Source organism: Cherax quadricarinatus, chromosome 44 (genome assembly GCF_038502225.1).
Source record: "Cherax quadricarinatus isolate ZL_2023a chromosome 44, ASM3850222v1, whole genome shotgun sequence".
NCBI lineage: Eukaryota > Metazoa > Arthropoda > Malacostraca > Decapoda > Parastacidae > Cherax > Cherax quadricarinatus.
Window position 1 is genome coordinate 26,513,491 of NC_091335.1, and position 23,402 is coordinate 26,536,892.

General features: G+C 42.6%; 1 protein-coding gene across 13 annotated transcripts in view; it reads right to left on the bottom strand.

Annotated features, from left to right (window-relative positions):
• The window catches only part of LOC128697336 (mannosylglucosyl-3-phosphoglycerate phosphatase), a 495,221-nt gene that overhangs the window by 117,875 nt on the left and 353,944 nt on the right, over positions 1–23,402 (bottom strand). For all 13 annotated transcript variants that reach the window (XR_011393159.1, XM_070094215.1, XM_070094210.1 and 10 more), the window contains 3 exons: positions 13,395–13,543; positions 11,018–11,134; positions 317–439 (listed from right to left, as the gene is read on the bottom strand). Coding sequence is in view for 12 of the 13 variants with exons in the window: in XM_070094215.1 (XP_069950316.1) it covers positions 317–439; positions 11,018–11,134; positions 13,395–13,543 (389 nt within the window). In the remaining variant the exon portion in view is untranslated. The remainder of the gene's footprint in view (positions 1–316; positions 440–11,017; positions 11,135–13,394; positions 13,544–23,402) is intronic.

Below are 23,402 nucleotides of genomic sequence, written 5' to 3' on the forward strand. Positions count from 1 at the left end.
AGAGGGTAGTAGACATAAGAGGGAGAGGGTAGTAGACATAAGTAGGACATAAGAGAGGGTAGTAGACATAAGAGGGAGAGGGTAGTAGACATAAGAGGGAGAGGGTAGTAGACATAAGAGGGAGAGGGTAGTAGACATAAGAGGGAGAGGGTAGTAGACATAAGAGGGAGAGGGTAGTAGACATAAGAGGGAGAGGGTAATAGACATAAGAGGGAGGGGTAATAGACATAAGAGGGAGAGGGTAGTAGACATAAGAGGGAGGGGTAATAGACATAAGAGGGAGAGGGTAGTAGACATAAAGATCCAATATTCTTACCTTAAGCACCTCATACACATGGTCGTGGCCACCCAGGATAAGATCAATCTCCTCCACATTCTCCGCTAGTCTGATGTCATTGGGTGTTCGCATGTGTGTTAGTGCTATCACATAATCACAGCCCTGCCAAAGAAAAATAATCACTTAGCATATAGCTGTACAAAGATGCCAGGTACCAGTGGCAGCTCATCCATAGGAGCTACAGAGCTGCAGTCCTCCCCAGATGCTCACTGCCAGATGTATAACTTCATCAATCTTACGCTAAAATAATTTGCAACTCACAAATATATTACGGGAAAAATCTGTTGTATATTGTTTTCAATTTTTAACTTTTTCGTTGAAACGAGATAAAAAAATGATTAAAAATAGAAGTTTTATGCAGTACAATAGCATAGGTATTACTGGCATTACATCTGGCAGCGAGGAGCTGCATTTGATGCAGCACACACCCAGTTGCAATTGGTCTGTTTACATTGTGAGTATACGCGTTGTAACGCATGGCTGGTATTGGTGTTGGTGGCTGTTTAAGTTCTTTTCAATAGTGTTAAATTTAATTACCATTTGATAAATGATGGCAGTGGATACTAGAGTAGACTCAGTTAAATATTTACAAAGTATTAACTTTTTGCAGTTGATTTTAAGTGAAAAAATAAAGATAAAAGAAAAAGGATAACATACATCAGCTTTATTCATTGTACAAAAAAGTAGAAGTAGGAGCAAAGAATGTACGCACCAGTTTAGCATCAGTGTTTACCAGAAAAGTGAATGACTTTGTGGCTGTGATGAAAAGAAAATTTTTTTTTATATTTTCCATGTTTACTATTTGGTGGAGACTTTTCACGGACAAAAAGTGGCGTGACTGATTTGAAACATTTACCACAAAAAGTAATGAAACACGAGCGGTCAACCAAGCATATAAATAACATTACTGATTTATCAATGCTGCGCAAAGTGAATATTGCAGCCCAAACTGATTCAGCACACAATATTTAGATAGTGAAACACAATGAAGAGGTTGAAAAGACAGAAATGTATTGTCCACCAGCAGGACTGTGATGACCTCTATGGGTATGTATATGTGAATGCTTATCATTATTAAATTTAGTATAATTTAAAAAATTATTGCTTTAATAATGGTTATTAAGTTGTTCTATAAGGCTTGCAGTCACGCAGTCCCCGCCAATCTATTTTCTGATGAGCCGCCACTACCAGTCAGCTCTTATAAAGCTCTTTTATATACAGTCAGCTCTTATAAAGCTCTTTTATATAGTCAGCTCTTATAAAGCTCTTTTATATACAGTCAGCTCTTATAAAGCTCTTGTTTGCACAGAACTGCTTAATGCCTCAAATGATGTAGTGGAAGTTTTAGCAGTAAAGGTCGAGAACCAAAACCTAGTCATTGTGGTAGTCTACAAGCCTCCGGATGCAACATCCCAGCAATTCCAGGAACAGCTGTTAAAAATTGACCACTGTCTGGAAAATCTTCCAGCTCCTGCACCCAACATCTTGCTCCTGGGGGACTTCAACTTAAGGCACCTAAAATGGAGGAATATAGCAAATAATATTGTTGCAGTAATAACACCAGGAGGCAGCTCTGATGAAAACTTACACTCACACGAGCTTTTAAATCTCTGCACAAAATTCAATTTAAACCAGCAAATAATAGAGCCTACTAGACTGGAGAATACACTAGACCTCATCTTCACTAACAATGATGATCTGATAAGAAATGTCACCATATCAAAAACAATATACTCAGATCACAACATAATTGAGGTTCAGACATGTATGCGTGGAGCCCCAGACCGACAAAATGAGACTAGTCACGAGGGAGCATTCACCAAATTCAACTTCAATAACAAAAACATAAAGTGGGACCAAGTAAACCAAGTCCTAACCGATATAAGCTGGGAAGATATACTAAGCAACACAGACCCAAACTTATGCCTAGAACAGATTAACTCGGTGGCACTCGATGTATGCACAAGGCTTATTCCTCTAAGAAAAAGGAGGAGTAGATGTAAAATAGAAAGAGACAGGCGCTCCCTTTACAGGCGACGGAAAAGAATAACAGAGCGGCTAAAAGAGGTCAATATATCTGAAATGCGCAGGGAGACACTGGTCAGAGAAATAGCAAGCATCGAACTTAAGCTAAAAGAATCCTTTAGGAGTCAGGAATCGCGGGAAGAACTAAAAGCCATAAATGAAATCGAAAGAAACCCAAAGTATTTCTTCTCCTATGCCAAATCAAAATCGAGAACAACGTCCAGTATTGGGCCCCTACTTAAACAAGATGGGTCCTACACAGATGACAGCAAGGAAATGAGTGAGCTACTCAAGTCCCAATATGACTCAGTTTTTAGCAAGCCGCTAACCAGACTGAGAGTCGAAGATCAAAATGAATTTTTTATGAGAGAGCCACAAAATTTGATTAACACAAGCCTATCCGATGTTATCCTGACGCCAAATGACTTCGAACAGGCGATAAATGACATGCCCATGCACTCTGCCCCAGGGCCAGACTCATGGAACTCTGTGTTCATCAAGAACTGCAAGAAGCCCCTATCACGAGCCTTTTCCATCCTATGGAGAGGGAGCATGGACACGGGGGTCGTCCCTCAGTTACTAAAAACAACAGACATAGCCCCACTCCACAAAGGGGGCAGTAAAGCAACAGCAAAGAACTACAGACCAATAGCACTAACATCCCATATCATAAAAATCTTTGAAAGGGTCCTAAGAAGCAAGATCACCACCCATCTAGAAACCCATCAGTTACACAACCCAGGGCAACATGGGTTTAGAACAGGTCGCTCCTGTCTGTCTCAACTACTGGATCACTACGATAAGGTCCTAAATGCACTAGAAGACAAAAAGAATGCAGATGTAATATATACAGACTTTGCAAAAGCCTTCGACAAGTGTGACCATGGCGTAATAGCGCACAAAATGCGCGCTAAAGGAATAACAGGAAAAGTCGGTCGATGGATCTATAATTTCCTCACTAACAGAACACAGAGAGTAGTCGTCAACAGAGTAAAGTCCGAGGCAGCTACGGTGAAAAGCTCTGTTCCACAAGGCACAGTACTAGCTCCCATCTTGTTCCTCATCCTCATATCCGACATAGACAAGGATGTCAGCCACAGCACCGTGTCTTCCTTTGCAGATGACACCCGAATCTGCATGACAGTGTCTTCCATTGCAGACACTGCAAGGCTCCAGGCGGACATCAACCAAATCTTTCAGTGGGCTGCAGAAAACAATATGAAGTTCAACGATGAGAAATTTCAATTACTCAGATATGGTAAACATGAGGAAATTAAATCTTCATCAGAGTACAAAACAAATTCTGGCCACAAAATAGAGCGAAACACCAACGTCAAAGACCTGGGAGTGATTATGTCGGAGGATCTCACCTTCAAGGACCATAACATTGTATCAATCGCATCTGCTAGAAAAATGACAGGATGGATAATGAGAACCTTCAAAACTAGGGAGGCCAAGCCCATGATGACACTCTTCAGGTCACTTGTTCTATCTAGGCTGGAATATTGCTGCACTCTAACAGCACCTTTCAAGGCAGGTGAAATTGCCGACCTAGAAAATGTACAGAGAACTTTCACGGCGCGCATAACGGAGATAAAACACCTCAATTACTGGGAGCGCTTGAGGTTTCTAAACCTGTATTCCCTGGAACGCAGGAGGGAGAGATACATGATTATATACACCTGGAAAATCCTAGAGGGACTAGTACCGAACTTGCACACGAAAATCACTCACTACGAAAGCAAAAGACTTGGCAGACGATGCACCATCCCCCCAATGAAAAGCAGGGGTGTCACTAGCACGTTAAGAGACCATACAATAAGTGTCAGGGGCCCGAGACTGTTCAACTGCCTCCCAGCACACATAAGGGGGATTACCAACAGACCCCTGGCAGTCTTCAAGCTGGCACTGGACAAGCACCTAAAGTCAGTTCCTGATCAGCCGGGCTGTGGCCCGTACGTTGGTTTGCGTGCAGCCAGCAGCAACAGCCTGGTTGATCAGGCGCTGATCCACCAGGAGGCCTGGTCACAGACAGGGCCGCGGGGGCGTTGACCCCCGAAACTCTCTCCAGGTTTTTTCCAGGTCCAGGTATATACAGTCAGCTCTTACAAAGCTTCTCTACACACAGTCAGCTTTTATAAAGCTTCTCTATATACAGTCAGCTCTTATAAAGCTTCTCTATATAGAGTTAGTTCTTATAAAGCTTCTTTATATACAGTCAGCTCTCATAAAGCTCTTCTATATATAGTCAGCTCTTATAAAGCTCTTCTATATACAGTCAGCTCTTATAAAGCTCCTCTACAAAGTGTAATTTTTTGTAATGCAAAAAAAAAAAAATTACATTACATGGTGTGATTTTTTTTGTAAAGCAACTGAAAAAATGAAGGCCTCTCAAAGTACTATTTAATTTTGATGTACTTTTTTCAAATGGATATACAAAAAATGCACTACATATAGGGGCTTTATAAAACTGCATTTAACTGTAATTCATTTTTTGTAATGCAACTGAAAAAGTGCATTGAATACTGAACAGCACCTGAAAAGGTCTTCAGAGTACATGGTATTTAATTCTGAATGCACTGTTCACTGGGATTTATAAAAAAAAAAAAAAACAGTATGTACTCCAGGTGCAGCAGCTCCATTAGAGTTTAATTGTGTAGACTCGAGAGCAGTGGTTCCCAACCTTTTTTTTTTTTTTTTTTGCCCCATTCAACCTTCTCACCGTATTTCAGAATGTCATTTTCTCCTTCCCAAGATTGTCTCACTCAAAAGGTGCATTCCGGATATGTAATTTTTTTCAATGAACTGGCTGTATCCCACCGAGACAGGGTGACCCTCGAATTTAGTAGTGCCATGACTCACGAAATCGTAATGACACGATTGCAAACAAACCATACCACGGGCGGGATTGAACTCGCGGTCAGAGTCTCAAAACTCCAGACCGACGCGTTAGCCACTGGACCAGCTAGCCACAATAAGATTCGTCCAACTAGGTATATTCCTACGCCATAGGAAGGTTAGCATAGGCACCACTGTGACCACAAATGCAAGTTTTTACAGACGAATCTCCACGCTTGCTGGAGATTCGTCTGTAAAAACTTGCATTTGTGGTCACAGAGGTGCCTGTGCTAACCTTCCTATGGTGTAGAAATATACCTAGTTGGATGAATCTTATTGTGGCTAGCTGGTCTAGTGGCTAGCTGGTCTAGTGGCTAACGCGACGGTCTGGAGTTTTGAGACTCTATGACCGCGGGTTCAATCCCGCCCGTGGTATGGTTTTTTTAGTAGTGCCTTTTCTGTATGCAAAACTATTTTTATTATCTATAAAATGTATTTTTTTTTAATATTTCCCATAGGAAATAATGTAAATCCAATTAAACCATTCCAGACACCCAAAAATATTAACAGAAAATACATTTTATAGATAATTTTAAAAATAGTTTTGCATACAGAAATGGCACTATTAAATTCAAGGGTCCACTGTATGTATGTTCAGCAAGTTGGCCGTCTCCCACTGAGGCAGGGTGACCCAAAAAGAAAGAAAATCCCCAAAAAGAAAATACTTTCATCATTATTCAACACTTTCACCTCACTCATACATAATCACTGTTTTTGCAGAGGTGCCCAGAACACAACAGTTTAGAAGCATATACGTATAAAGATATACAACATATCCCTCCAAACTGCCAATATCCCAAACCTCTCCTTGAAAGTGCAGGCATTGTACTTCCCATTTCTAGTACTCAAGTCCGGCTATGTAAAAATAACCGGTTTCCCTGAATCCCTTCACTAAATATTACCCTGCTCACACTCCAACAGCTCGTCAGGTCCCAAATTCATTCGTCTCCATTCACTTCTATCTAACACGCTCATGCATGCTTGCTGGAAGTCCAAGCCCCTTGCCCACAAAACCTCCTTTACCCCCTCCCTCCAACCTTTTCAAGGGCGACCCCTACCCCACCTTCCTTCCTCTACAGATTTATATGCTCTCCATGTCATTCTACTTTGATCTATTCTCTCTAAATGACCAAACCACCTCAACAACCCCTCTTCAGCCCTCTAATACTTTTATTAACTCAACACCTTCTCCTAATTTTCACACTCCGAATTTTCTGCATAATATTTGCACCACACATTGCCCTTAGACAGGACATCTCCATCGCCTCCTCGTTGCAGCATTTACCACCCAAGCTTCACACCCATATAAGAGTGTTGGTACCACTATACTTTTATACATTCCCTTCTTTGCCTCCATAGATAATGTTTTTTTGTCTCCACATATACCTCAATGCACCACTCACCTTTCTTCCCTCATCAATTCTATGGTTAACCTCATCCTTCATACATCCATCTGCTGACATGTCAACTCCCAAATATCTGAAAACATTCACTTCTTCCATACTCCTCCTCTCCAATTTGATATCCAATTTTTCTTTATCTAAATCATTTGATACCCTCATCATCTCATCACAAGTACATGCACTTGTAGAAATAAAGATATTATTATTATAATTACATCAGAACAGTGGTCTCAATGACTTAGTTCTAAGTGACAGACAGTGAAGGGGGTTAAGTTGGAATTTGCCAATAATAGTGAAAAACTGACCAAATTACCAAACCGTGGGTGCGTAACCCCTTGACTGTCGCAACCCCAAATCTTGAGGTGTCTCCTGGTGTTGCAAAATTTCCCCTCCAAAAAAAAAAAAATTATTTTTTCTTGTGAAATGATAGAGAATCTTTTCCCGATTGTAATGACACCAAAAGAACGAAATTTGATGGAAAACTGACTGAATTACGCTTTCGCAAAGTTAGCGACCTCGGCAATGTTTACGAATCGGCGATTTCGCCCACTTTGAGCCGTTTTTGGCTAATTCCATTGTTCCAGTCGACCAAACTCATAACTATTTCTTTAGAACTCCATTTTTTCTATCGACTGAGTACAAGAAACTGCCCATTTACCGATTTCAATTACCCAATAACATGGTCAGAAATTTGCAATTCGGCCAATTTCACAAACATTAAAAAATATGACAATTACAAAATAGGGTCCAAAATGAACAATGCAGACATTCCTGGCTATAAAATAACATTTTCTTTGTTCATCAGTCACGTCTCCAGGCCCCTGTGATATTACTCTTGATTTCCATTTTGAATTTTTATTCAAACAAAAAATAGAAAATTTACTGTTATGCAGACTACTGCAATATTGTAATAATTGTATAAATAATGTCAACTCATTCATGACTGCATATTAGAATGGCTACTTGGATACTTATTGGAAAATGACATCATTAGTTTCCTTTTGAACATTGGCAAAAATTTCCCCTACTTTGAGCTCCATTTCAAGGTTCTTTTTTCATAGTAAAACCAATCAAAGTTACCTCTATTTCTATAATATGCTTTCCATTCTATCAAATGAGACCAAGAAAACGAGAATACAATCATAAATACTACACGAAAATAGACCACAAAGTTGGCATTTTAATTAAAAAAAACGGTCAGTTTTTTTTCTCATTATGCACTGCATGCTGCTGGATTTTTTTTTATACGGTGCACACTGACCACACAGACCCATTCTCTCACATGTGGGCCTACCAGCTTTCTCCTGCTTGATTTGAAGCCCCTAGAATTTGAGTATATATATGTCAAAAACGGAGGCTCGTAAGACGTATATACACCTACCATCCGACTTACGACCTGCTTGACTTACGACCACTCGACTTACGACCGTGTTTTTTATGCCAAGTTTCTGGGAAATAAACAACTATTTGTGTTGTACACAGTGTTTATCCTAAACCTTACAGTATAAAATACAGTACTAACAGCATAAAAAGTAAAGTAAAACATGAAATACCAAAATAAAGCAATAAAATAAAGTCATTGCAAAAATGTGATGTTGATATTCAGTAGTAAAGTTCGACTTACGTCCATTTCAACTTACGACCGGTTTCTCGGAACCAAACTCGGTCGTAAGTCGGATGGTAGGTGTATATATGACCAAAACAGTCAAAGGGTTAATGAAGTAGTTCTGATAGTTGAATGGATGGGCATTTTCTAAGATCACTGGCTAGGATAGAAGGCAGGAATTTTGAGCCAGCCTTCATTGGGTGTGGACATTTTTCTATTGCCTAAGAATCAGTGACGAATTTTCCCCATTCTCTCTGAGACGCTTGTCCTCGTCTACTTTGCCCGCTGGGCACATTACAGGAGGGGCACCTATCATCGGCTTACTTTTAGCCAGCTCCATTTTTCCATCTCATGGGAAGCCAGTTACTGAACTTACGTGAAAGTGTAGGTGTATTGCTCTGCTGAGGCTTGGCAAGGGAGTCCACCTGATCTAACTGGGAACTTCTAGTTCTTGTTTCTGTTTATGAAGGAACTTGTGTTCTTTTTGCTTTCATCTCCCAACTTTGGGCAACAAATCTTCCCTGTACATCAGGAAGTTAGGCTCGATATATGGCGTAAGCTGTCAGTGGCCCTGATAAACCCAACAAAGAAGGAGAGATGGAAGCTCATACCAGCAATACACCCAAAAATTGAGTAAGCTTGAGCATTAGAATAGGGTGACATCACTGCTGTGTAGAGTGCTCTCTAACTTCAATTTTTAGCCTGCATAATTCTGTAAGTATTACATAAAATTTTGCATTTTTGATGTCATTATCTTAGGAAAAAGTTAGGAAGTTATTTCCATTTATTTTTCAAAAAATTTTTGCCACTACAGATGGGGTTTTTAGTTTGGGGAGAGGGGGGGGGGCACTGATGACAGCTTAAGGGTTAAACAGCCCAATAAAAATGAAAATCTCCCTTTAAGTAGAGTACACTAGCACTAAAAATTTGAAGCTGATCAGATATTCTCCAGCTGTCACACAAACCAATAATTCTCTACTTTTTAATTACATTTAACCCTTTGACTGTCGCGGCCGTATATATACGTTTGCGAGGTACCGTGTTTGACGTATACATACTCATAAATTCTAGCGGCTTCAAATCAGGCAGGAGAAAGCTAGTAGGCCCACATGTGAGAGAATGGGTCTGTGTGGTCAGTGTGCACCACATAAAAAAAATCCTGGAGCACGCAGTGCATAATGAGAAAAAAAAAACTCCGACCGTTTTTTTTAATTAAAATGCCGACTTTGTGATCTATTTTCGTATAGTATTTGTGGTTGTATTCTCGTTTTCTTGGTCTCATTTGATAGAATGGAAACTATATTATAGAAATGGAGGTGATTTTGATTAATTTTACTATAAAAAGAACCTGGAAATGGAGCACAAAGTACAGGAAATGTTTGATTTTTGCCGATGTTCAAAAGTAAACAAATGATGTCATTGTCCAATAAATGTCCAAATAGCCATTCTAATACGCAGTCATGAATGGGTTGATGTAATTTTTACAATTATTACAGTATTGCAGTAGTCTGCATAACAGTAAATCTTCTATTTTTTGTTTGAATAAAATTTCAAAATAAAAAGCAAGAGTAATATCAGAGGGGCCTGGAGACATGACTGATGAACAAAGAAAATGTTATTTTAGAGCCAGGAATGTCTGCATTGTTCATTCTGGACCTTATTTTGAAATTGTCGTATTTTTTAATTTTCGTGAAATTGGCCAAATTGCAAATTTCTGACCATGTTATTGGGTAGTTGAAATTGGTAAATGGGCAGTTTCTTGTACTCAATCGATAGAAAAAATAGAGTTCTGAAGAAATAGTTATGAGTTTGGTTGACTGGAATAACGGAATTAGCCGAAAATAGGGCTCAAAGTGGGCGAAATTGCCGATTTTTAAATATCGCCGAAGTCGCTAACTTCGCGAGAGCGTAATTCCGTCAGTTTTCCATCAAATTTCGTTTTTTTGGTGTCTTTACAATCGGGAAAAGATTCTCTATCATTTCATAAGAAAAAATATTTTTTTTTTTTTTTTTAAATTTTGCGACACCAGGAGACACCTCAGGATTTGGGGTTGCGACAGTCAAAGGGTTAATAACTAAACAAATCTAGACCAACTATGGTGAGCTTTCCTTAGTTTTTAATGTATCAGCGTTTGAAGCTCAAGACTGTAAAGAAAAGGCATTCTCAGGTTATCTCAAAAAATGGTTTCACTAATTTTTCAAATAAAATTGGCAAATTATCACATACAAAAGCCAATAACAATCAAGACTTTCGTCTAAGATGCACTAGCATTGAAAGTTTGAAGCCAGTCAGAAGTGGCATTTTCAAGTTATCAGTTAAACCTTCAAGGCAAAAATAAAGAAAACAGGAAAAATGTGACAACCATAGGTAGTGTACATCTTCACAGGGAAATATTTAATTACTGTATAGTACTGCAGCTGGTAAATGAGTGCTAAAATTTGCTCTCTAAACTACTGTTTAAAGGAAAATTTGAGCAAAATCTATATAAATTATAAAATATGAAAAACCTTGACCTTTCACTATTTTTTTTTTTTTTTTCAAATTTTTTAAGTTTTCCTAGAATTTTTAGAGGGGTTCCATTTTTCCAAAGAAACTAACAAAATTTTTGGCTAAACATACTCCTCTGTATAATGCAATGCTATAGAGTATGGTATATAGTTACAGTAGATAAATTTACATCAAGAGAGGAGACAAAACTGCTCTTCATGTAAGAGTTACGAAGACTCAGATTAAACTTTATATCTCACCTGATCCTTGAGCATTATTGCTAGTTCTCTCCCCTTGTCCACATAGTCAGTAAACGTCACTTGTTCTGCATTAATGGTAGCCAGGGTCTCCAACCACTCCTTCTCTACAAGGCCAACCTGCCAGAAGTGGTGCCATTAATTGAAAGAGAAATGTATAACATATACCGTGATGATAATTAGACACATATGCAACATCTGGGTATCTTTAATGTAGACATTTCGCCATCCAGTGGCTTTATCAATACAAATTCTAGGACATAGTTTGAAGACAGTAAAACTATATACAAAAGATGAGGTAAACAGCCCCTCAGCCTTGGAGTTGGCATGAAGAGCACTGAAGTCGTGAAGAATCTGGAGCAGGGGCAATTACTGTAGTAGAGTCGCTGGTATAATACCCCAGCCCGGGCCTTTTCCAAGTGATGGCCCGGCTTTGCCTCCCTGTTGAGGGAGTGTCTCAGACCAATGTCTGCCATGGGAGGAGGCACAAGTACCTCCTCGTCTTCTGGGACTAGCTGTCCCCAGGCCTAGCCCCATTCCCCACCCCCATGGAGCCCGAAGTGAGAAGCTAGGCACCCTGTGCTGCCACAAACCCCGCCCACACTGGGCTTGAAGGGTGTGGCAGCTGCATAATAGCAGACAATGTTAGGAGGTGCAAAGGCAGCATGCACTACAGGATCCTTTTCAAGCCACAACTCAGCTTTGGGCTGAGGCCCAAGTGCTGGGAAGGCTCAAGAATGCCTCTTGCTGTGAGTGTTGCTGCTGCTGCTACTTCACTTGTCTGTTGCACTCTCCAGGGCACAGGCAAGAAGGCTGGCGCTTGTATACTGGTGTCAGGTGAAAAAGGATGGGTAGCAGATGAAGGCATTGTCACTGGCAGGCAGGATTTCCCAGCAGAAGTAGGTCATACCCAAGGGATGGGTTAGTAGAAGTGAAGAAGGCTGTGATGTCCTATGAACCAAGATTCCATGATGTTGCAGTGTCTGACAAGTTGTACATGAATGATATCATCGGTATTGTATACCACTCATGTACAACATATACCATACTTTACAGCAAAGAAAATGCTGTTTTTATCTCAAATATAAGTTTTGAAAATTTACCCAGCACCTTCAGGTCAAAGTACTATTTATCTTTTTTCCAGAATTTAGCCAATCAGAAATGGGGAGAAGCGTCCTTGACAACGGAGTGTCTTATTTGGTGTAAAATACAGTATGTCCTGCACAATAATAAAAATGAATATGACAAGTAGAAATGCTTACTGAAAATAGTGTTATAATACACAGTATAAGTAGTTTTTGTACCTAATATAGAATATTGAACAGAGAGGTATACATCTAAAAACTGTTTTCATCCATCACATCTGGATATGCTGTAACCAGTGAGGACAAATATTAAAATACAATTGTTATAATCAGATTTTACTGTTGATATTGAGGAAATACAGTGGTTCCCCCTGTATCTGCAGGGATATATTCCAAGACCTACCGTGGATACCCAAAACTGTGGATAGCAGCGAACCCTATATATAAGTAGTTTTTCTTTACATACATACCTATGATAAATACATACATACCTATTGATAAATTATGCACAAGATGCGAAGAATTATCACTTTTTTACTGATGGGGAAGCACTTCACAGCTTCTGTTAGGCTCTGAAGAACTGCCAGCATCACTACTTTCATGCTTTGGGGACATTATTAAGCAAAATTAAGGGTTATTTTCAGGCCACGGTAAACTGTGGATAACTGAAACCGGGGAAACTGAATCCGCTGATACAGGGGTCCTACTGTATAAAGTAACAATCACTGAAAAGAATGCAACACTTTTGACAATCATGTTTTGTGAGCCACACCTGTTAATACCTGATTAGGGATATCACACCAGGGATACCACACTAGGGATACCTCACCATGCATATATCACCAGGTATACCTCACCAGATATACCACACTAAGGATACCTCATAAGAGATACCTTGCCAGGGATAGCTCACCAGTGATACCTCACCAGGGATAAAAAAAAAATAATCTACATTAAACATATGACAAATGATTTACTAATTACATTTAATATTAATGATTTACATTTGCTGTTTTTACATTCATTATACATGCACTTATGTAAAGTAAAAGGACACAAGTGCAACTAATGTGACATTTTATTTCGGCAACGTTTCGCTCTCCAGGAGCTTTGCCAAGCCGTAACGGCTTGACAAAGCTCCTGGAGAGCAAAACACTTCCACAATAAAATGTCACATTTGTTGCACTTGTGTCCTTTTACTTTACATATTGTCAGTACTTCTACCAACATATATACAATACATGCACTTACAAAATTTATATATTTGTTAACCAACAAAGAAAAAGATAACTCACCAATCCTATTTTCCAGCCATGCCACTCTATAATATGTGTGAGAATGCCATCAGCTAAAGGAAGGCCGGTTTCATTATCATCCACGTTACTCATTAACCATGGAAAGTCAGTCCTTGCAGTCACATCCACAAGTCGCTCCAGTCCAAAATCTGGAAATAATGTGCTGAATAAGCCATAATAAGCAAAGAAGTAACCATCCATGTGGAATAAACATTATTTAGCATGAGGCCTTTCGAATACTGGAGAAAACCTTTGTCAGAAAGTCAGGGATCAGGTAATTTGACTGAAACTGATGTCCAAGGTAGGTCACTGCAACTTGAGAGAGCATATGTTGTTCATTTTAACCAATTTAGTTGATGTTCTAGCTTCTGACAAAAAGCTAAATCCGGGAATAGTAAAGGCTCAAGCTGTGTGGTTCGTTTGCATATTTGCAACTTTATTGCACACACAACAAATGCTTTGATAAAAATGACAAAATCAGAGCCTAGGCAAGCAAAAAAATTAAAGATGGCAACAAATACATTTAGGGTGACAAGAATAATCACCAGTGAAGGTACAATTGCCCCATGGAATGCTGGCACTGCCTCAGCATTGAAAGAAAAGCAGCCTGCCAGGAAAACCAGCCCTCCTAACACCCCTTTCCATATTACAAAGCCATTCTTTACAGAAAAAAATCCAACATACACACAGCACTTATGTTGTTCCTGTCGACATAAGTTGTTACACCTTTGTAATTCTGTATACTTCTTTTCTCTCTGTAGACCTGAAGATGAAAATAAAATGTCTTGAAACTTTGTTAAAAAAAAAATGGCTCTGGATATCAGATTGAAAGATGGGGATATGGAGGAAGAGAATGTGCTCATATATTTTGGAGTGGATTTGTCAGCTGATGGATCAATGAGGTGAACCACAGAACTGATGAGTGGGAAAAAGGTGAGTGGTACACTGAGCCATCTGTGGTGACAAAGAACGAGAGCATAGTGGTACCAACACTCTTACATGGGTGTGAAGCATGGGTTGTGAATGTGGAAGAATTGAGGCACTTATGCAACATATGGGAATCTTTATTTTAGAAATGTTTCGCATACAGTGACTTCGTCAGTCCTATACAAAGCAGGAAGTGGAGGAGTTTGAGGTAATCAGTCTCTCAGCCTGGAGTCGATGTGTTCAGTCCATCAAACTTGTGGAAAGTACAGCACAGGGCCATAGAAGTCAGGTGAATGTGGCAACAATGAGTCAGTGAAGATGTGCCCGAGGGCACTGTGCCGAGTGAATATTATGCAGAGAATTCAAAGGTCGGAGATTAGGAGGTGCAGGGTTACCAAATGTATTATCCATAGGGCTGAGGAGGGGTTAAGGTAGTTTGGATATTTAGAGAGGACTGAGTAAACTAGGATGAATGACTTGTAGTAGAGGGAAGGCAGGGGTTTCCCTAGGAAAGGTTGGATGGTGGGGGTAAAAGAGGTTTATATGTGTGTTAGTGAGTTTGTGTGTGTGTGTTAGTTACCATTTGGTCCTAGGCACATGTCGATTAGACACTAGGCCTGTTGTATGTGCATGCATGTGTGTGTGTGTGTGTGTGTGTGTGTGTGTGTGTGTGTGTACTCACCTAGTTGAGGTTGCGGGGGTCGAGTCCGAGCTCCTGGCCCCGCCTCTTCACTGATCGCTACTAGGTCACTCTCCCTGAGCCGTGAGCTTTATCATACCTCTGCTTAAAGCTATGTATGGATCCTGCCTCCACTACATCGCTTCCCAAACTATTCCACTTACTGACTACTCTGTGGCTGAAGAAATACTTCCTAACATCCCTGTGATTCATCTGTGTCTTCAGCTTCCAACTGTGTCCCCTTGTTACTGTGCCCAATCTCTGGAACATCCTGTCTTTGTCCACCTTGTCAATTCCTCTCAGTATTTTGTATGTCGTTATCATGTCCCCCCTATCTCTCCTGTCCTCCAGTGTCGTCAGGTTGATTTCCCTTAACCTCTCCTCGTAGGACATACCTCTTAGCTCTGGGACTAGTCTTGTTGCAAACCTTTGCACTTTCTCGAGTTCCTTCACGTGCTTGGCTAGGTGTGGGTTCCAAACTGGTGCCGCATACTCCAATATGGGCCTAACGTACACGGTGTACAGGGTCCTGAATGATTACTTATTAAGATGTCGGAATGCTGTTCTGAGGTTTGCCAGGAGCCCATATGCTGCAGCAGTTATTTGGTTGATGTGCGCTTCAGGAGATGTGCCTGGTGTTATACTCACCCCAAGATCTTTTTCCTTGAGTGAGGTTTGTAGTCTCTGGCCCCCCCTAGACTGTACTCTGTCTGCAGTCTTCTTTGCCCTTCCCCAATCTTCATGACTTTGCACTTGGTGGGATTGAACTCCAGGAGCCAATTGCTGGACCAGGTCTGCAGCCTGTCCAGATCCCTTTGTAGTTCTGCCTGGTCTTCGATCGAGTGAATTCTTCTCATCAGCTTCACGTCATCTGCAAACAGGGACACCTCAGAGTCCATTCCTTCCGTCATGTGTGTGTGTGTGTGTGTACTCACTCACCTATTTGTGGTTGCAGGGGTTGAGTCTTAGCTCCTGGCCCCATGTGTGTGTGTGTGTGTGTGTGTGTGTGTGTGTGTGTGTGTGTGTGTGTGTGTGTGTGTGTGTGTGTGTGTGTGTGTGGTGTGTGTTTGTGTGTGTGTGTGGTGTGTGTACTCACCTATTTGTACTCACCTATTTGTGGTTGCAGGGGTCGAGTCACAGCTCCTGGCCCCGCCTCTTCGCTGATTGCTACTAGGTCCTCTCTCTCCCTGCCCCATGAGCTCTATCATACCTCGCCTTAAAACTATGTATGGTTCCTGCCTCCACCACATCACTTTCTAGGCTATTCCATGGCCTGACTACTCTATGACTGAAGAAATACTTCCTAACATCCCTTTGATTCATGTGTGTGTGTGTGTGTGTGTGTGTGTGTGTGTGTGTGTGTGTGTGTGTGTGTGTGTGTGTGTGTGTGTGTATGTGTGTGTGTGTGTGTGTGTACACTCACCTATTTGTGGTTGCAGGGGTCGAGTCATAGCTCCTGGCCCCGCCTCTTCACTGATTGCTACTAGGTCCTCTCTCTCCCTGCTACATGAGCTTTATCATACCTCGCCTTAAAACTATGTATGGTTCCCGCCTCCACTACTTCACTTTCCAGGCTATTCCACGGCTTGACTACTCTGTGACTGAAGAAATACTTCCTAACATCCCTTTGATTCATCTGAGTCTTCAACTTCCAATTGTGACCTCTTGTGTCTGTGTCCCATCTCTGGAACATCCCGTCTTTGTCCACCTCGTCTATTCCGCGCAGTACATGTATTTTATATGTCGTTATCATGTCTCCCCTGACCCTCCTGGCCTCCAGTGTCGTCAGGCCGATTTCCCTCAACCTTTCTTCGTAGGACAATCCCCGTAGCTCTGGGACTAGTCTTGTTGCAAACCTTTGCACTTTCTCTAATTTCTTGAAGTGTTTGACTAGGTGTGGATTCCAAACTGGTGCTGCATACTCCAGTATGGGCCTGACGTAAATTGTATACAGAGTCTTGAACAACTCCTTACTGAGGTATCGGAACGCTATCCGTAGGTTTGCCAGGCGCCCGTATGCTGCAGCAGTTATCTGATTGATGTGCGCCTCAGGAGATATGCTCGGTGTTATACTCACCCCCAGATCTTTTTCCTTGAGTGAGGTTTGCAGACTTTGGCCATCTAAACTATATTGTGTCTGCGGTCTTCTTTGCCCTTCCCCAATCTTCATGACTTTGCATTTGGCAGGGTTAAACTCAAGGAGCCAGTTGCTGGACCAGGCTTGTAGCCTGTCCAGGTCTCTTTGTAGTCCTGCCTGATCCTCATCCGATTTGATTCTTCTCATTAACTTCACATCGTCCGCAAACAAGGACACTTCTGAGTCTATCCCTTCCGTTATGTCATTCACATATACCAAGAACAGCACAGGTCCTAGGACTGACCCCTGTGGAACCCCGCTTGTCACAGGCGCCCACTTTGACACCTCGTCACGTACAATGACTCGTTGTTGCCTCCCTGTAAGGTATTCTCTTATCTATTGTAGTGCCTTTCCTGTTATGTGTGCCTGATCCTCTAGCTTTTGCAGTAACCTCTTGTGAGGAACTGTGTCGAAGGCCTTCTTGCAGTCCAAAAAAATGCAGTCGATCCACCCCTCTCTCTCTTGTCTTACTTCTGTCATCTTGTCATAAAACTCTAATAGGTTTGTGACAGGATTTTCCCTCCCTGAAACCATGCTGGTTGTCAATTATACACTTGTTTCTTTCCAGGTGCCCCACCACTCTCCTCCTGATGATCTTCTCCATGACCTTGCATACTATACACGTTAGTGATACAGGTCTGTAGTTTAGTGCCTCATGTCTGTCTCCCTTTTTAAAAATTGGGACTACATTTGCCATCTTCCATACCTCGGGGAGTTGCCCAGTTTCAAATGATGTGTTGAAGATCTTTGTTAATGGTACACACAATGTCTCTGCTCCCTCTTTAAGGACCCACGGAGAGATGTTGTCTGGTCCCACCGCCTTTGAGGTGTCAAGTTCGCATAGCAGCTTCTTCACCTCCTCCTTGGTTATATGTACCTCATCCAGCACTTGCTGGTGCACCCCCCTGCTCTGATTTCCTGGAGTCCTACTGGTTTCCACTGTAAATACTTCTTTAAATCTTGTGTTGAGCTCCTCACATACCTCCCGGTTGTTTCTTGTGAATTCCCCATCACCCTTCCTCAGTCTGATTACCTGGTCCTTGACTGTTGTTTTCCTCCTGATGTGGCTGTACAACAGCTTCGGGTCAGTCTTGACTTTCGATGCTATGTCATTTTCATATTGCCGCTGAGCCTCCCTTCTTATCTGTGCATATTCGTTTCTGGCTCTTCGGCTAATCTCTTTATTTTCCTGAGTTCTCTGTCTTCTGTACCTTTTCCATTCTCTAGCACACCTAGTTTTTGCCTCCCTACACCTTTGGGTGAACCAAGGACTCGTTCTGTTCTTCCCATTATTTCTGTTTCCCTTGGGAACAAACCTCTCCTCTGCCTCCTTGCATTTTGTTGCCACATAGTCCATCATTTCTTGTACTGGTTTTCCTGTCAGTTCCCTCTCCCACTGAATGTCTTGAAAGAAGTTCCTCAACCCTGAGTAATTCCCCCTTTTGTAGTTTGGTTTTTCCCACCCTATTCCTGCTACTCTCTTCACTTGGAGCACAACTATGTAGTCGAAGCACAGAACCACATGATCACTAGCTCCCAGGGGCCTTTCATACATGATATCCTCGATGTCAGAACTACTCAAGGTGAATACAAGGTCCAGTCTTGCTGGTTCATCCTCTCCTCTCTCTCTGGTAGTGTCTCTAACATGTTGATGCATGAGGTTTTCCAGTACCACATCCATCATCTTGGCTCTCCATGTTTCGGGACCCCCATGGGGCTCCAGGTTTTCCCAGTCAATCTCCTTGTGATTGAAATCACCCATAACTAGTAACTTTGCTCCCCCCATGTGTGCTCTCCTGGCCACCTCGGCTAGTGTGTCGACCATTGCTCTTTTGCTCTCATCGTATTCTTCCCTTGGCCTCCTGCAGTTCTGTGGTGGGTTGTACATTACTGCAATTATCACCTTATGTCCCTCAGACTGGATTGTTCCTACTAAGTAGTCCCTTTCGCCCGTGCCATCCATTCCTTCCATTTTCTCAAGCCCCCACTGGTTTTTAATGAGCAGTGCAACTCCTCCTCCCCCTCTCCTCCCTCTGTCTTTCCTGAGGATTTGATATCTGGATGGAAAGATTGAATCTGTTATTATTCTGGTGAGTTTTGTTTCTGTGAGTGCTATTATGTCTGGGGATGTCTCCTTGATTCTTTCGTGCCACTCCTCATACTTATTTGCTATTCCATCTGCATTTGTATACCACACCTTCAACTTCTTTTCTAAGATTGTGGTCTGGGAGGTGTATTGGGGTTGGGGAAGTGGGAGACCTGATAAGGAACTCTGGGTGGTTGCTGTGGGGGTGGAGTTTGTAATGCAGTGGGTGGGGGCATTGGACGTGGCATGGGTGTTTTGGTTTAGAGTGTTTGGTTGCACTGGGGTTGACCTGGTTGGGAGGCTTCTATAGGAAGTTGTGAGGGAGGCTGTATTTGATCTTCCTGTGTCTGGGATCTCCTGTCTGTCTTCTCCATCCCCTCTCTTTCCTCCTTTCGCCTTTGTACCATCTCTCTCTGTTTCTGCCTTTCTGCTAATGTTCTGTCACAGTCGAGATACACCTTCCTGTATGCCGGCATGTCCCTTAATCGTGCTTTCTCCTGCAGGATCCTGTTCCGAGTCGATTCTGCCTTGAAGGTCACTTTCACTGGCCGGGTTCTTTTTTTTACAAACCCCCCTATTCTCAGAAAATTTTCCAGCTGGGTCATGTCGTCTTCTCTTATTGCTTTCGTGATGCTTTCAATTGCTTTTTTTCCCCTTGTTTTCTTGCTTCATATGTTTCCCCTTCAACTTCCTGGAGCCCATACACAAAGACTGACCTCACCCTTTCATTCTCCCACTGCATCTCCCTGTGTATCCCCTCATTCAATTTGATTTCCTCCATTGCAGCTTTCCTTTCTTCAGTTTCACTAGCTAATGTACTTGGGCTCAGTGGCCTGTCATTTTCCCTTCTCGGCTTTCCCTAAGCTCTGCTGTGGTCTGTTAGGGCCTCCACATATAGCTTAGCTCTTTCATTTACTACAGTCTCCACTGATTGAGCTTCTACATGCAGTTTTGCTCCTTCTTTCCCTACAGTTCCCTTATTTGTGACTGAGGTAGCAGTCTCTGTTGTCAATCCCAAAATGTCCTTTAGTTCTTTAGGCTGTTTCAGATTTTTCAGTTCCTCTTCTACTCTGTATCATGGCCTCTGCTGCTTTGACTTGCACCTCCCACTTCCTGCTTCCCATGTCTATCCTCTCTTCCATTCTCATGCTAAGTTCTTCTAGTTTCTTTTCCCATTCATGTTCCTTTTTTGTGAGCTCTGCTGCCCAATCTTCCTTTGCAGTTTCCTCCTCCTGTCCCTTGGTTTTTCTTGTTGCTCTCTGGCAACCCATTTTTGTTTTATCCTGATTGCCTCAGAGTGGGAAACCTATGTAATTCTGTATGTTAGGTTAGTATTGTGTATGTCAGAGTGTGGGGGGGGGGAGGTAGAGGAGGAACTGTGGCTATGTGGGAGAGTAGTGGGGATGGGGAGTGGGAAGGAGAGTGAAGCAAGTGGGTGAGTGGGAGAGAGAGAGAGGGAAGGAGGGAGAGGTGGGGAGGGGGAGGGTGAAAGAGGGAGGGGAGGGATCAGGTGAAGGAGTGAGATGTTGGTGGGGGAGGGGGGGGAGTGTATGTGTGAGTCTGGCAATGTGTGTGTGTGTGTGTGTGTGTGTGTGTGTGTGTGTGTGTGTGTGTGTGTGTGTGTGTGTGTGTGTGTGTGTGTGTGTGTGTGTGTTGTGTGTGTTGTGTGTGTTGCGTGTGTTGTGTGTGTTGCGTGTGTTGTGTGTGTTGCGTGTGTGTGTGTTGTGTGTGTGTGTGTGTATGTGTGATGTGTGTGATGTGTGTGTGATGTGTGTGTGATGTGTGTGTGATGTGTGTGTGATGTGTGTGATGTGTGTGATGTGTGTGATGTGTGTGTGATGTATGTGATGTGTGTGATGTGTGTGATGTGTGTGATGTGTGTGTGTGTGTGTGTGTGTGTGTGTGTGTGTGTGTGTGTGTGTGTGTGTGTGTGTGTGTGTACTCACCTAATTGTACTCACCTAATTGTGGTTGCAGGGGTCGAGACTCAGCTCCTGGCCCCGCCTCTTCACTGATCGCTACTGGATCCTCTCTCTCTCTGCTTCCTGAGCTTTGTCATACCTCTTCTTAAAACTATGTATGGTTCCTGCCTCCACTACTTCACTTGCTAGGCTATTCCACTTGCTGACAACTCTATGACTGAAGAAATACTTCCTAACGTCCCTGTGACTCGTCTGAGTCTTCAGCTTCCAGTTGTGACCCCTTGTCCCTGTGTCCCCTCTCTGGAACATCCTATCTCTGTCCACCTTGTCTATTCCCCGCAGTATCTTGTATGTCGTTATCATGTCTCCCCTGACCCTTCTGTCCTCCAGTGTCGTCAGTCCGATTTCCCTTAACCTTTCCTCGTACGACATTCCCTTGAGCTCTGGGACTAGCCTTGTTGCAAACCTTTGTACTTTCTCTAACTTCTTGACGTGCTTGACCAGGTGTGGGTTCCAGACTGGTGCTGCATACTCCAGTATGGGCCTAACATACACAGTGTACAGTGTCTTGAACGATTCCTTATTAAGGTATCGGAACGCTATTCTCAGGTTTGCCAGGCGCCCGTATGCTGCAGCGGTTATTTGGTTGATGTGTGCCTCCGGTGATGTGCTCGGTGTTATGGTCACCCCAAGGTCTTTCTCCCTGAGTGAGGTCTGTAGTCTTTGTCCACCTAGCCTATACTCTGTCTGCGGTCTTCTTTGCCCCTCCCCAATCTTCATGACTTTGCATTTGGCTGGATTGAATTCGAGAAGCCAGTTACTGGACCACATGTCCAGCCTCTCCAGGTCTCTTTGCAGTCCTGCCTCATCCTCGTCCGATTTAATTCTTCTCATCAACTTCACGTCATCTGCGAACAGGGACACTTCAGAGTCTATTCCTTCCATCATGTCGTTCACATATATCAAGAATAGCACTGGTCCTAGAACTGACCCCTGTGGGACCCCGCTCGTAACAGGCGCCCACTGTGATACCTCTTCACGTACCATGACTCGTTGCTGCCTCCCTGTCAGGTATTCCCTTATCCATTGCAGTGCCCTTCCTTTTACGTGTGCCTGATCCTCCAGCTTCTGCACTAATCTCTTGTGGGGAACTGTGTCAAAGGCCTTCCTGCAGTCTAGGAAAACGCAATCTACCCAACCCTCTCTCTCATGTCTTACTTCTGTTACCTTGTCATAAAACTCCAGGAGGTTTGTGATACAAGATTTGCCTTCCATGAACCCATGCTGGTTTTCATTTATAATCTTGTTCCTTTCCAGGTGTTCGACCACTCTCCTCCTGATAATCTTCTCCATGACTTTGCACACAATACATGTCAGAGACACAGGTCTGTAGTTTAGTGCCTCGTTTCTGTTTCCTTTCTTAAATATGGGGACTACATTAGCTGTCTTCCATTTCTCAGGTAGTTGCCCAGTTTCAAGGGATGTGTTGAAGATTGTGGTTAGAGGCACACACAGCATCTCTGCTCCTTCTCTAAGGACCCATGGGGAGATGTTGTCCGGTCCCATCGCCTTTGAGGTGTCAAGGTCACTTAAGAGCTTCTTCACCTCCTCCTCAGTTGTTCGTATGTCATCCAACACTTGTTGGTATATTCCCTCTTGATGTTCCCTTCTGTTCTGTCTTCCCACAGCCCTTCCTGTCTCTACTGTAAAAACTTCCTTAAATCTCCTGTTCAGCTCCTCACATACCTCTTGATCATTTCTTGTGAGTTCTCCACCTTCTGTCCTTAATCTGATCACCTGGTCTTTGACTGTTGTCTTCCTCCTGATGTGGCTATACAACAGTTTCGGGTCTGTCTTGATTCTCGATGCTATGTCATTTTCATACTGTCGCTGGGCCTCCCTCCTTACCTGTGCGTACTCATTCCTGGCTCTGCGACTGATCTCCCTATTTTCGTGTGTTCTCTGCCTTCTGTACTTTTTCCATTCTCTATTGCACTTTGTTTTTGCCTCCTTACACCGTCGGGTGAACCAGGGGCTTGTTCTGGTCTTCCCGTTGTTACTGTTGCCCTTGGGAATGAACCTTTCCACTGCCTCCTTGCATTTTGTTGCTACATATTCCATCATTTCATTTACTGGCTTTCCTGCCAGTTCTCTGTCCCACTGGACCTCCCGCAGGAAGTTCTTCAACCCTATGTAGTCCCCTCTTTTATAGTCAGGCTTTTCCCATTCTACTCCTGTTATTCTCTCCACTTGCAGCT